The 15,862-nt window shown below is 40.8% G+C and overlaps 1 protein-coding gene across 2 annotated transcripts; it reads right to left on the reverse strand.

Annotated features, from left to right (window-relative positions):
- Positions 1 to 218: 218 nt before the first annotated feature.
- On the reverse strand, positions 219 to 15,675 carry LOC116413343 (zinc finger protein 879-like). 2 transcript variants are annotated; one of them, XM_052892169.1, is made up of 13 exons: positions 15,425 to 15,675; positions 14,334 to 14,468; positions 11,683 to 11,805; positions 10,954 to 11,093; positions 10,063 to 10,191; positions 8,569 to 8,686; positions 7,747 to 7,851; positions 6,076 to 6,227; positions 4,909 to 4,968; positions 4,250 to 4,363; positions 3,832 to 3,963; positions 2,485 to 2,556; positions 219 to 315 (listed from the first exon to the last, which is right to left on the reverse strand). In XM_052892169.1, exons 1-13 carry the CDS (start codon positions 15,569 to 15,571, stop codon positions 234 to 236), a joined length of 1,509 nt encoding a protein of 502 aa, XP_052748129.1. In that variant the 5' UTR covers positions 15,572 to 15,675; the 3' UTR covers positions 219 to 233. The 2 variants fall into 2 exon arrangements, with proteins under 2 accessions (XP_052748129.1, XP_052748130.1); XM_052892170.1 differs by lacking the exon at positions 219 to 315 and adding an exon at positions 1,026 to 1,044 and having other exon boundaries at positions 15,425 to 15,674.
- Positions 15,676 to 15,862: the final 187 nt, after the last annotated feature.

Raw genomic sequence — 15,862 nt, forward strand, 5'->3', positions numbered from 1 at the left:
CACACACACGCGTCGTGTCCACCCTCGCTCCACCTATCTATATCTATATCTATATCTATCCTAACTAGTGCGCCACGCGCGCGTGCGCCGCCGCCGCGCGCGCGCACGCGAACCGCCGCGCGCAGCCCGCGCGCCCGCACGCGAACCTGCGCACGCGCCGCCCTCGCTACACACACACGCGTCGTGTCCACCCTCGCTCCACCTATCTATATCTATATCTATATCTATCCTAACTAGTGCGCCACGCGCGCGTGCGCCGCCGCCGCGCGCGCGCACGCGAACCGCCGCGCGCAGCCCGCGCGCCCGCACGCGAACCTGCGCACGCGCCGCCCTCGCTACACACACACGCGTCGTGTCCACCCTCGCTCCACCTATCTATATCTATATCTATATCTATCCTAACTAGTGCGCCACGCGCGCGCGCGCCGCCGCGCGCGCGCGAACCGCCGCGCGCAGCCCGCGCGCCCGCACGCGAACCTGCGCACGCGCCGCCCTCGCTACACACACACGCGTCGTGTCCACCCTCGCTCCACCTATCTATATCTATATCTATATCTATCCTAACTAGTGCGCCACGCGCGCGTGCGCCGCCGGCGCGACAGCGCACGCGAAGCGCCGCGCGCAGCCCGCGCGCCCGCACGCGAACCTGCGCACGCGCCGCCCTCGCTACACACACACGCGTCGTGTCCACCCTCGCTCCACCTATCTATATCTATATCTATATCTATCCTAACTAGTGCGCCACGCGCGCGTGCGCCGCCGCCGCGCGCGCGCACGCGACCCGCCGCGCGCAGCCCGCGCGCCCGCACGCGAACCTGCGCACGCGCCGCCCTCGCTACACACACACGCGTCGTGTCCACCCTCGCTCCACCTATCTATATCTATATCTATATCTATCCTAACTAGTGCGCCACGCGCGCGTGCGCCGCCGCCGCGCGCGCGCACTCGAACCGCCGCGCGCAGCCCGCGCGCCCGCACGCGAACCTGCGCACGCGCCGCCCTCGCTACACACACACGCGTCGTGTCCACCCTCGCTCCACCTATCTATATCTATATCTATATCTATCCTAACTAGTGCGCCACGCGCGCGTGCGCCGCCGCCGCGCGCGCGCACGCGAACCGCCGCGGGCAGCCCGCAGTTCTACACACACACGCCCCACCCTCCCCTCCCTCGCTCCACCTTTCTATCCTACACTCTTGTCGGTGGAGCTCTATATACGATTCACCAGCATGCTCAATTCTTAATGAATTCGTCACGCTAGCTCAAGTGATCTGCTTCGTCCTCACCTATCACCCGTCACTGGTGCGCCGCCAACGTATACCGATAGCGCGAATGGAGTTACCATTAAAAAAACTCTAAATTACACCATACGGCAATTTGATCCTTCGAGCCGGATTTTCTTTTTACAATACTTTAGTATAGTCTACATGGGAGATAATTGAGATAACTTGATATGAGGAGCCATAATAACAGTTAACTAACATAATAAATTTTGACAGTCTATCTGTTTGTATGTTTATACTGGCATTACGTAAAAACTATTACACGAAATCGAATACAGTATTTACTTTTGTATTCTTGAAGGTCTAATTTAGAAACTGATGCATGTCTTATCACGACAGGCCATCTAGAAGTGGTCTTTAGAGATGAGTATTATCCTATATCTATGTATCGATTTCTTCTGGACATTGATGACCAGCCATTGCGATATCGCCATTATCAGTCGGATATCTATATTCATTACGAGCGGGTTTTTTTCGATATTAAATATTGGATAACCGATATGTAATATAACTGTTATTGGGCCAATATATACACATATATATTGTAGCTGCTTTAGAAACCCACACGTACAAAGGTTAACCGCCCACTACTGGACATAGGCCCCACCTTATCGGAGAGTTTTGCTACTAATTGCCACACCTGGCAGGCGGGTTGGCAACCGCAGTGAGTCTTTATTTTATTTTATTTATTCATTAGTACAAATATGTGTACATGGCGGACTAAATGCTAGAAGCATTCTCTCCCAGTCAACCGTAGGGAAGTGTCAGAATACTCGAATGCGGTACTAGTAATTATTTTTGTGTTCTAAGGATGCCGCTGCCCATCATTCTACCAATAAGTTCCCTTAGTCGCCTCTTACGACATACACTGGAAAGGAAGGGGTGGTCCATTCTATGGCGGGACCACACGGCCAAAAAAATTTAGTACTAAAATAAGTGCTTTATATTATTCTCAATTTCGTGTATAATATAGTATATGTCATATATGTGTAAGTATATTTGTTATTTATATATATTTATTCGTTTATATATGTAATTTTAGTATGTATGTATATCAATAGTTACTAGTACCGCATTCGAGTATTCTGACACTTCCCTACGGTTGACTGGGAGAGAATGCTTCTAGCATTAAGTCCGCCATGTACACATATATGTACTAATGAATAAATAAATAAATAAATAAATTAATACAGTACTCACTTGAGACTTTGTTTGTCTTTATGTTTTAAACTCTTCAGGAGATGCTGCCGTAGATTGTGCGCAGATTTGAATCTGTAATTAAAAAAAAAAAAATTTAATCATCGATAGACAGACAGATAGATAGGTATTATACTTTACTAGCGACCCGCCCCGGCTTCGAACGGGTGTACGTTACTCTAAAATTATCAGTGTTCCTCCACAATATTATGCATGTATTATACATATAAACCTTCCTCTTGAATCACTCTATCTGTTAAAAAAAAACGCATCAAAATCCGTTGCGTAGTTTTAAAGAGCTAAGCATACATATTTTTAAGAAAATATTAAAAATTTTAAAATATTATTCCTTTGGACTTTTACGATAGGATGTATGACGAACGAAATGTTAAACTCCATTTATTGGTCCGATTTTGGTATAAACAAAAACACGAAATTGAGTTCGAAATTTCGGAATTTCATTTCGTGGTAGAGCAGCAGTTCATTGTTTTGCTTCCAACAGAGCAAAACACTGATACAGTGTAAACTCGATTAGCCGGAATAATTTTTGTCGTTAGACATTCGAATAATCGAATAATATCCGGATAATCGAATAATATCCGGATAATCGAAAATCCGGAAAATCGAATGTATGAAGAATAACTGGTTTCGTACTTATGTTTTTTTTTTTTTGGATGGGTGAAAATGGAATGGTAACCCCGCCTCCGCTATCGGTATACGCCGGCGAGGCACCGGTGAGGGATGATAGGTGATCATGAAAGCATGCAGGTCAGTTAGCCCATCGTGATGAATTCCACCAGAATTAACCACGATGGTTTCGCGTGGAGGTCGACCTGGTAGGGTGTATTGCTAGCAATGAGTCGATTAGATTCCATTACTAACAACCCCTTTTCCCCCCAGATTAGCGCGGACGGGGTTACTATTCCTTTATCACCCATTAAAGCTCAAAACAATCCCCGAAATGAAATACCACATACGAAAGATTGAGTATATGCTACCATTCCATCATCACCCATTAAAAAAAAACACCCTAAAGGGAGGCTTATATTCAGCAGTGGACGGTTAACTCTCTTACGCATAATTTTTTTTTAATAGGTGAAATAAATCATGTTTAAAATTAAAGGAAAAATGGTTAAAAAAAAAAAAAAAACAAAAATGACAGCTATATTTTTTTTCCTGCAATGTACATTAAAAATGTATCCAGACACGATCAAGTTAAAGTGAACTTGTTCTTTTATATAATTTTTGAGCATTCAATGTTATGATGGAAATTTCCACCGTTATGCAAAGAAAAGTTAAAGGCCCAGCACGATGATGCATGAACCATAACACGCCGCACAGCGCACTGACCTGGTGTCGCACTCCACGCAGTAGAACTCCTTGACGTCGGTGTGCTTCAGCTGGTGGTGCTTGATCTGCGTTCGCGTACGGAACCGCTTGCCGCATGTCGCGCACTCGTAGTTCTTGATGCCCTGATGTATTCTAAAACGAAGGAAACAGCACATATTTAGCGTATTATGTTAAAAATAAATGTAGCATAAAAATTATTAACTGTACAGTGAGTGAGTCTCTATACTAACTGTACGTGTTCAGTGAGTGAGTCTCTATACTAACTGTACGTGTTCAGTGAGTGAGTCTCTATACTAACTGTACGTGTTCAGTGAGTCTCTATACTAACTGTACGTGTTCAGTGAGTCTCTATACTAACTGTACGTGTTCAGTGAGTCTCTATACTAACTGTACGTGTTCAGTGAGTCTCTATACTAACTGTACGTGTTCAGCGAGCGAGTCCTTATTCACGAAGCTCTTCCCGCACTGCTCGCACTTGGGCCGGTCGCCGCCGTGGTTGTTGCGCATGTGGCCTCGGTGCGTCTTACAGTTGCTGGAATAAATGAGAAAAAAATTGATATATATATATATATATATATATAACATTATATAATAATACATTACAATTTTACCAGACGGAGACTTTGTACAAAAATCAATTGCTCGGGTACCTCTGTCCCATTCGTGTTTCTACCGTGAAGCAGTTGTGTTTGCATGGCTGTGCTTCGGTTTGAAGGGTGGGATATGGCGTGAATTTACAGGGTACAAAGGAATAACACCCGAGTCCTCGGGAATGGCAACGCATGGGGGGTATCATGGGCGAAACAGTATACTCTGTTATGTCCACGGTACTGCTCATGTCTATAGGCGACGGTTACCACTTTCCATCAGGTGGGCCGTCAGCTTGTTTGCCATTCTAAGTTGTATAAAAAAAAATGTACAATTTTTATTTATACTATATTTACTGTGCATTAAAGTTTAAATAAATAAATATATACAGGTCTGAAATGGATAACATATGACGTTTAAAATACATACAAAATCAATAACAAACTTTACGTTAGGAGGAAACTTTTTCAAATATGTTTTATTGCCCACCTGGATACCTTTCCACACAGCTGACACGTGAACAGCGTCAGCAGACCCTCATGCTGCGTCCTGTTGGAGACATTTCAAATTAGTAAGTCTTTTTTATGTATTTTTTTTATACCACTGAGGTGGCAGACGAGCATACGGCCCACATGATGGTAAGCGGTTACCGTAGCCTATGAACGCCTGCAATACCAGAGCTATTACGCGCGCGTTGCCGACCCTGAAGAAACCTCTTTAGCCCCCTTTTGAAGAACCCCATGCTGTAGTCTCTTGGGAAAACCTCGGCAGGGAGCTCATTCCACAACCTGAGTGCTAACGTAATGTGCTGTATGCTAATGAAATGGTAACACCGCCTGCGCTTTCGGTATACTCTGGCACCAGTGAGGAGTGATAGGTGAAGATGAAGCAGGGCAATTGGTCCATCGTGATGAATTCATCAAAAATTACCAACAATGGTTTGCAGGGAGAGCCGCGTGGAGGACGACCTGTTAAGGTATATTGCTAGTAATGACCCTGTTAGATCTCATTAGTAACAATCTTTCCCCCCTATAATGTAATGGTAACCCCGCCTGCGCTATCGGTATACACTGGCGAGGCACCAGTGAGGGATGATAGGTGAGGATGAAAAGGCAGGTCAGTTAGTCCATCGTGATGAATACACCTGGAATTCAGCACGATGGTTACCAGTTGAGACCTCGTTGAGCTCGACCTGATTGGATAGGTACATTGCTCTTCATTATTAACAATCCCCCCCCCCCCAAAATTATAAAGTTTGACTTGCCACAATCGACTGGACCAGTAAATACGATCGTCCAGTTGTCCAACATTGTGGTGGTGGGGGGAAAGGGATTGTTAGTAATGAAGGCTAAGAATCCCATTGCTAGCAATATACCAAACCAGATCCACCTCCACGCGGTTCCCCCTGGAAACTATCATGGTTAATTCCCGATGAATCCATCACGATGGGCTAACTGGCCTGTTTTCATTCTCACCTATCACCCTTCACTGGTGCCCCGCCAGCGTATACCGTTAGCGCGGGCGGGGTTACCATACCATTTTCACCCATCAAAAAAACCCTGTAGAAGACAATGCTAGTACTTCCAACCCCATTGCCAAAATATTCCGGAACAAATGATCACTGGTACGGTACGTACTGAGTGAATACGTGCTGACCTGTAGTGGTCGAGGATGGAGGCCTTGTCGGTCATGCGGCGCGAGCACTTGAGGCACTCGTAGCGGCGCGTGTGTATGAGACTGTGCACGCTGTAGCTGTACGCCGTCGGCAGGTACATGTGGCACAGCTTGCACTCGAACGGCCCGCGAGACTGCAACCAGCCGACAAGACAGATAGATAGATTATAATATCAGTGAGAAACCAACTGAGTAGGCAATTTTTTTATTCATAGTCTGTTTTAATTACTATTGTATGGATAAAAATGCCATATTTTGGTCAAATATTTACATTTAATTTTTTTTTTTTTTTTTTTTTTGTTAACTTGTATATTTGTGGCTTTGTGTAAAGCGGCTTGTATCTATATTGTTGCTATTTGTGAAAACCTATTAGTGGCTTATTTTGTGATCCTAAAACTGTATCTATTTGCTGTAGTGTGGCCCTGGTTTTCCTATGAATAAATAAATAAATAAATAAACACTTTATTTGAGCCATTTATGACATACGTAAATTAACAAATAAGTTTATACAATCAGATTATTTACATTTTTTCAAATATAAAACAACATATAAAACAAAAAATGAATATTGGTGATATGTTTTCACCAAGTGTGTCGCAGTGACCCCAAATAGGCTACAGCTCAGTGATAGTTTTGCTTGAAAGCAAAGCACTGATTTTCAGCTGCAACCTGAAGTAAGGCTCAATTCACCACAGTAACAGTATTATGTTAAAAGCAGTCGCTACCAGGCGACCAATCCAAATTTTTGCTTATTTAATAAATGCTGGCTTTATCCTATATTTAAAATATATTTGATAAGGTGCAATGAACCCATTGAATGGACTAATGAATGGGCGAACGAACGAGTGAATTGAATGAACGAATCGACTTGAGTACAGTACATAAATGCCGGTAACAGATTATCGCTACGTGACGTCATCGTCTGTCTTTATCCTTTATCTTTATCTACCTTTTTATTTGGAAAGTTACATTTTTTATTTACAAACATTTAAATAAATAATAACAAAGAATAATAACAAATAAGTAAATATCAATGTAATTTAATCTGTCAATTTTTTTTTATGCAACTTAGAATGTCAAACAAGCTGACGGCCCACCTGATGGTAAGTGGTAACCGTCGCCTATACACATGAGCAGTACCGTGGACATAACAGAGTATACTGTTTCGCCCATGATACCCCCATGCGTTGCCATTCCTGAGGACTCAGGTGTTATTCCTCTGTACCCTGTAAATTCACGCCATATACCACCCTTCAAACCGAAACACAGCCACGCAAGCACAACTGCTTCACGGTTGAAACACGAATGGGACAGAGGTACCCAAGCAATCGACTTTTATACAAAGTCTCCCACTATATTTTAAATACATTATCAGGTCTTAAGGGGACGAAAATATTATATATATATATATATATATATATATATATATGTTAAAATAAATGATTTATTATAACATTTTTTAATATTTTACATTTTTTATACAGGGTTATATAAAATAAAAAAAATCGTTAGCATTCTCTAAGAGAAAATGTACTTTCAAGGAAATTGAAAATTTTCAAAAATAAATTATAAAATTAAAAAAATCATAAATAAAAGTTAGGAATCAATAAGTTAATTTGCGTTTAACTTTATTGGAATTAGTTTAACACTCACCGGACTGTGTTTGGTCATGTGATTTTGTAATTTGGACTCAAAATTGAAGCCTTTAAAGCACAGATTGCACTGGAATGGAAATTTGAAGGCCGCTTTACTTTCCTCCTGGAAATAATAATAAATATCGTTACATATATAAATCAGCGCCATCTGGTGACAAATGAAGTAGAACTTGTATTATGAGTACTATTTTTTTTTTTGATGGATGAATCTGAATGATGATGAATGATGAATGAATATGGTACCCCGCCTGCGCTAACGGGATACGCTGACGAAGCACCAGTGAAGGGTGATAGATGAGAATGAAAACAGGCCAGTTAGCACATCATGATGAATTCATCAGGAATTAACCATGATAGTTTCCAGGGGGAACCGAATGGAGGTCGACCTGGTTAGGTATATTGCTAGCAATGGGATTCTCAGTCTCCATTACTAACAATCCCTTTCCCCCTCCCCTATCTATGAGTACTATTATACCATAGCATACAAACAATGAATTGTCCACTGCCGAACATAGGCCACCCCCATAATTGGAGGGGTTTTGCCAGTAGTTGCCAGGCTTGGCAGGCAGTTTGGCAACCGCAGTTAGGCTTCAGAGACGTTTTAAGAAGGACGCTGCTGTACATCTCTAGCCCTCCCTTAGTTGCTTACGACACCCACGAGAAAGGAAGGGGTGGCCTATTCTATGCCGGGACCACACGGCTCAACTGGTGTTACTATTCAATAATTGGGTTTCAAAATATACATAGATAGAATAATTTATGTTTTATATGTCAAATTCAATCCGAGCCGCGAGACGCAACTAGTACTCGATGCACTCACCTCCCTCTGCTTGATCTGGTCCTGGGGATTGAGTATCACCATTCTGATCTTGGTGGGGTCCAGTTCCACCGCTTTCCTTATCGACGGCTTAACTGTGGGCTCATTTACCATCGAGTCACTGTAACAAACGTAATGAGTAAGTAAATACAGTAAAAGATCCTTACACATGTTTTCACTATTCGCGGATTAAAAAATTGCGACCCAATTCCTATATTCGCGGTTAAATATTCCTATATTCGCAGTTAAAGATTCCTATATTTGCGGTTAAAACGTCCTATATTCGCGGTTAAAACGTCCTATATTCGCGGTTAAAGATTCCTATATTCGCGGTTAAAGATTCCTATATTCGCGGTTAAAGATTCCTATATTCGCGGTTAAAGATTCCTATATTCGCGGTTAAATATTCCTATATTCGCGGTTAAAGATTCCTATATTCGCGGTTAAATGTTCCTATATTCGCTGTTAAATATTCCTATATTCGCTGTTAAATATTCCTATATTCGCGGTTAAATGTTCCTATATTCGCGGTTAAATGTTCCTATATTCGCGGTTAAATATTCCTATATTCGCGGTTAAAGATTCCTATATTCGCGGTTAAATGTTCCTATATTCGCGGTTAAATGTTCCTATATTCGCGGTTAAAGATTCCTATATTCGCGGTTAAATGTTCCTATATTCGCTGTTAAATATTCCTATATTCGCTGTTAAATATTCCTATATTCGCTGTTAAATATTCCTATATTCGCGGTTAAAGATTCCTATATTCGCGGTTATATATTCCTATATTCGCGGTTAAATATTCCTATATTCGCGGTTAAAGATTCCTATATTCGCGGTTAAATGTTCCTATATTCGCGGTTAAATATTCCTATATTCGCGGTTAAAGATTCCTATATTCGCGGTTAAATGTTCCTATATTCGCGGTTAAATATTCCTATATTCGCGGTTAAAGATTCCTATATTCGCGGTTAAATGTTCCTATATTCGCGGTTAAACATCCCTATATTCGCGGATCTAATCGGTACATATTACCAATTATCACCCATAAAAAAAGTACAGCCAACCCAGCTCCGCCCAGAAGCACAGAAGCTTTTTGGTACCTTCACACACCTCACAGAGCGAACGTAAACGAGAAACTAATTTGAATTATTCTAAATATTCATCACCATATGGTCCCGGCATAGAATAGGCCACCCCTTCCTTTCCCGTGGGTGTCGTAAGAGGCGGCTAAGGGAGGGCGAGGGATGGGCAGCAGCGTCCCTCTTAAAACATCTCCAAAGCCTAACAGCGATTGTCAATACGTCTGCCAAGTGTGACAAAGCTTCGTCCCTCTTAAAACATCTCCAAAGCATAACAGCGATTGCTAATCCGCCTGCCAAGCGTGGCAACTACTGGCAAAAATGCCTAAAAGGAGGCTATGTCCAGCAGTGGACAATTAAAGGCTGATATAATGGTAAAGAAGATGTAGTAATGAATAATACAGTATGTCATTACCTAGGTTTCTTCTTCTTCAATTTCTCCTTTTTCTTCAATTTCTTCTTCTTCTTTACTTCTAAGAGGAAGTTCTCATCCGCCGTCTGTAGCATTTCAGATAGTTCATTGCCTATTTTGTTTGTACTGGATCTGAAATTAAAAATTTTAAATACAACATAACATTCTGAGGAATCGTTCGGATTGATACTTGCTGCTGATTTTCACCACCGTACAACCCGCCACAAACTAAAGTTTCATCCCAACCATCTGGACGAGTGGCGGTCTTCCACCGTGCCTATTTCAAGGCACTTTCTTCCACGCACAACCACTCTATAGAATCAACTTCCAGCAGCAGTATTTCCGAACCGATACAACAACATAACCTTCAAGAAAAGAGTATATTCCATTTTAAAAGGTCGGCAGCACACCTGCAATGCCGTTGGTGTCGTGGGTGACCATGGGCGGCGGTAGTCATTTACCATCAGGTGAGCCGCATGCTCGTTTGCCCCCTGTGTTGTAAAAAAAAAGAAAAAAATATGTTTTTTTTCACACATGATAGTGGAATGGTAACTCCACATGGTATATACACCTAAAGGCATTATAATAAGACCTTTAGGTGGGAAGGGATTGTTAGTAAAGCGGAGTACCAATCCCATTGCTAGTGTACCTTGTCAAGTCAACTTCCATGTGGTCCCCCATAGAAACAATCCTGCTGAATTCCAGGTATATTCATCACGATTGGCTACCTGACCTGCCTTTTCATTCTCACCTATCACCCCTCACTGGTGCCCCGCCCCATACCCTCACTGGTATCCCCATAGAGATTACTAAATCAATTTTATATTAAAAAAAAATCTTAGAAAAATAGGCAGATCACTGTATTATCCATAAAAAAAAAATAAGACTCCTCACTTGTACTCCTCCAGGGTGATGTTGTCCTCGTAATCGGAGAAGCCACCCTCGAACGCCACCTCCTCATTCTCAGTTTTATCCACCACGAGCAAGGGCAGGTCCAAGACGTCCAGCTCTGTTGCTGTTATCTGTTTCTCGTGCTGTAATAATTGAAAAAAAAAAAAAAAATATATATATATATATATATATATATATATATATATATATATATATATATATATATATATATATATATATATATATATATATATATATATATATATATATATATATATATATATATATATATATATATATATATATATATATATATAGATACAATATCTATATATCGGTTCAGATACATATATTTTAAATATCGGTTTCTTAAATATTAATTGTTTATTGGGCCGCGTGGTCCCGGTATAGAATAGGCCATCCCTTCCTTTCCCGTGTCACGCTTGGCAGTAGGAGTGGCTTCCCCAGTTAGGCTTTGGAGATGTTTTAAGAGGGACGCTGCTGCCCATCCCTCGCCCTCCCTTAGTCGCCTATTACGACACCCACGAGAAAGGAAGGGGTGGCCTATTCTATGCCGGGACCACATACATCACCCATGGACATGACTATAAGTGAACCTACTCATTATATATATATATATATATATATATATATATATATATATATATATTATTTTGTTCCCGCTTTATAATGTTAGTTTGGAAAAATGCTCTTTCCTTTACAGTCTCTCACCTGTATTGGTTTGTGGAAGCCCAACCTGGCCTTCCCGCTGACGTCGAGCGCCAGGGTGCTGGTTGGGGATAGGTTTGGACTGGCATACTTGCCGAGCTCCGGGTCCTGAGCGTCTATAGGAAACTGAAAAAGAAAACGGCTCTTATTGACAGCTAAACATATGAATGTTGATTGATTAGCGTTTACCAGAGGGAGACTTTGTACAAAAGTCGTTTGCTGGGTACCTCTGTCCCATTCGTGTTTCTACCGTGAAGCAGTTGTGTTTGCATGGCTGTGTTTCGGTTTGAAGGGTGGGATATGGCGTGAATTTACTTGGTACGGAGGAATAACACCTGAGTCCTCAGGAATGGCAACGCATGGGGGGTATCATGGGCGAAACAGTATACTCTGTTATGTCCACGGTACTGCTCATGTCTATAGGCGACGGTTACCACTTTCCATCAGGTGGGCCGTCAGCTTGTTTGCCATTCTAAGTTGTATAAAACAAAAGATGTAGTTAAATAATGTAATAAAGTGGTGAAACTAACTAGAGTAATTAAATCCTATACATGAAATATATTTGCAAAATAACTATCAGGGGGTGACTAATGATCGATACTGATGCCAAAAATGCAATCAGTAAAATTTTTGTCTGTCTATCTGTATGCTCGTTATAGATACAAAAACTACTCGACGGATTTTAATGAAACTTGGTACAATTATTCTTTATACTCCTGGGCAGGTTATAGTATACTTTTCATCACGCTACGATCAACAGGAGCAGAGCAGTGAAGGGAAATGTGTCTGTTACAACAAAACCACTACATAGGCTAGTTATTTTACGAAAAACGACGGAAACGCGGACCAAGTCGCGGGCAACAGCTAGTAGTGTAATAGTGAAACTAACCAGTATAATTAAATCGTGTAATTATTTTGTTTGTGTTCATATTATTGTAAACTAGCGGCCCGTCCCGGCGTCGCACGGGTGGACATTTTTACATTTTAAAAAGTGGCCATTAAGGCTGCACACACGACGGAAGCTTAAAAATGGAGTAACTTCTCCCGTTTACCCGACATTTCCCTTCACTGCTCTGCTCCTATTGATCGTAGCGTGATGAAAAGTATACTATAACCTGCCCAAGAGTATGAAGAATAATTGTACCAAGTTTCGTTAAAATCCGTTGAGTAGTTTTTGTTTCTATAACGAACATACAGACAGACAGACAAAAATTTAACTGATTGCATTTTTGGCATCAGTATCGATCACTAATCACCCGCTGATAGTTATTTTGCAAATATATTTCATGTACAGAATTGACCTCTCTACAGATTTATTATAAGTATAGATTTTTTTATATTGTATATCTTTAAAGGGAATAATAAAGATATTTCATTTATTCACGTCCCATAACACTGAAACCAAGCTAATTTAGAAAAACTTCATTCCTTAACTTGGCCTTACCAGGAATGGAACCTACCACCTCATTATACAAAGCTACATTCATACTATTTCACTGCAAAGGTCACTAACTAGTATCTAGTTGGGGGGAAACGGATTATTGGTAATGGAGACTGAGAATCCCATTGCTAGCAATATACCCAACCAGGTCCACCTCCTCACGGTTCCCCCTGGAAACTATCATGGTTAATTCCTGATGAAGTGTTTATATGTCTGGTTAGCATACTTATTACTTGCATACTTTTCGTGAACAGTATTTATATATTTTTATGTATTTGTGTAGGCGTTTATGTCCATGTATGTATATGTATAATATGTATGTATGTGTGTAGGTGTATGCATATAAATATAATAATGAGTAGGGATAATATTTATATTATTATATGTATCACATCTCCCATATTTAGAACAAAATTTTTCATCGTGCCTCCCACCAAATTGTTTATAATTACTCCTCTCCATCCAAAGGTTGCCTGCAAGAGATCGCTCTTAGCGATAAGGCCGCCCATTGTTTTCTCATTGTGATTATTTCTTGTAATTGTTTGTATTTATAATAAGTTTACTATTGTAATCTTTTGGAGGAAACAATAAAGAGTATCTATCTATCTATCCAATTCATCATGATGTGCTAACTGGCCTGTTTTCATTCTCATCTATCACCCTTCACTGGTGCTCCGCTAGCGTATCCCGTTAGCGCAGGCGGGGTTACCATACCATTTCCCATCAAATAAAAAACTGACCTACCTGCCTTTTCATCCTCACCTATCATCCGTCACTGGTGCCCCGCCAGCGTATACCGTTAGCGCTACCGTTATATTGTCATCCATTAAGGAGAAAATGGCGCCATTTTAAAATGGCCACGACAACAAGATGGCGGATTGTTTTATAAGCGTGCTTTTTTTTTATAATTATTGTCAAACGTGTTTGTAAATATTGATATACATATATAATGTATGAAATGACGTGAATTATGTAAATAAATAATAAATAATACATACAATAATAATAATATTTATTTATTGAGACAACATGACGGCCATTTTGTTAGTTACAAATTTAATATATATATTGATGTGGGTACTTTTATACTTTGTTAAATAATAAAGTGTACTAATGTAGCTAGAACATATTCCAACATGACATAAACTGATTCAAGCTACACAGCACGTTTTGTTTTGCAATATTATGCAATTAGAACATTTTATGTACATACCGGCGCACATCTGGTGAGGTACTCGTATAGAAGGTTATGCGCTTTGAGCAGCTTGTGCTTGAAGCGGACTGCTTTGTACAGCAGCCTGCTGCACACGTAGCAGACCCACTGCGGTAGACCGTCAGACTCTGACACCTGGTGAGAAACAAATACCAAACTCAAACATTGTCAGAATTTTATATATTTTTTTATTTATTTAATCACATCGTATATACACTGCCAGTAGTTGCCACACTTGGCAGGCAGATTGGCAAATGCAGATAGGCTTAGGAGATGTTTTAAGAGGGACACTGCCGCCCATTCCTCATCCTCCCTTATTCAATTCTTACAACACAGACGGGAAAGGAATAGGTGGCTGTATTCCGGGACCACCCCCCCATGGGGGAGGCTTATGATTAAAAATGGACAGCTAAAGGCTGATATGATGGTATATATATATATTGTTTTGCCATATGTTATCAGTATAGAATGGACCACCTTTGCAACAATGTCATGTCATATATGCTCATGTCTATAAGCGACGGTTACCACTTTCCATCAAGTGGGCTGTCAGCTTGTTTGCCATTCTAAGTTGTATAAAAAAAATGTTATCATCACATTTATCATCACTTCAGCCATTAAGTATCCACTCCTAAACGTAGGCCTCCCCCTACTGGAAAAACTAAGTGCTACCGCAGTTCAGCTTTGATGGTGTTTTAAGAGGGACACTGCTGTCCATCCCTGGACCATTCAGTTAATTTAGTCACCTCCTACGACACCCATAGGAAATGAAGGCGTGGCCCATTCTATGTCGGGACCACGTGGGGCCCTCTGGAGACCATCACGGTTAATTCTTGTTGAATTAAACACAATAGGCCCGCTGATCTGTATCTGTCCTCGCCTACCATATCTTACTGGTGGCCGGCTAATATATATCGTCAGGGCCGGTGGGATTATCAGTCCATTTTCATCCTTAAAAAAGATTAAAACTTCAAAAATTGCAATTACTATATGCCTCGACGTATTTTGTGATATTTGTATTGTTGTTCAAGTCTATAAGCAATGGTTACAACTTTCCATTACAGGTAATTTATTAAATAAGTGGTACGCACAGTAACACCAGCTAGATCTTGGAAAAAAGCTTCGTATATGGACGCATTCGACATCCGTCTGTCTGTAGTCAAACAGCACCGGCATATCGATCTTCCTGACTCCAAATCAGGTTTTGTTTCGTCTGTATTTAAACCAATATTATCCATTACAAATTAAAATAATAAATTAATATACTTCCGCAAACAAATTACTGGACAAATGAATTTCCTTTGCCTCTCAATTGTATTGACAATTGAATAAAATAAACAATATGGCGGTCATTGACACTTCGGAACTGTCAATGGTGACAGTTGAAATAATGTTGCCATTCTCTGTTAAGGGTGCCTGCACATGTAATGATTTTAATTACAGTGACCAATTGAAAAAATAAAATTTATTAAAGTATATTGCTATATAGCTCCATATACAATATTGTATTTAAAATTTGTTTGAGTCCC

This window comes from Galleria mellonella, unplaced genomic scaffold (assembly GCF_026898425.1).
Source record: "Galleria mellonella isolate WM207_F2 unplaced genomic scaffold, CSIRO_AGI_GalMel_v1 utg150, whole genome shotgun sequence".
Taxonomy (NCBI): domain Eukaryota; kingdom Metazoa; phylum Arthropoda; class Insecta; order Lepidoptera; family Pyralidae; genus Galleria; species Galleria mellonella.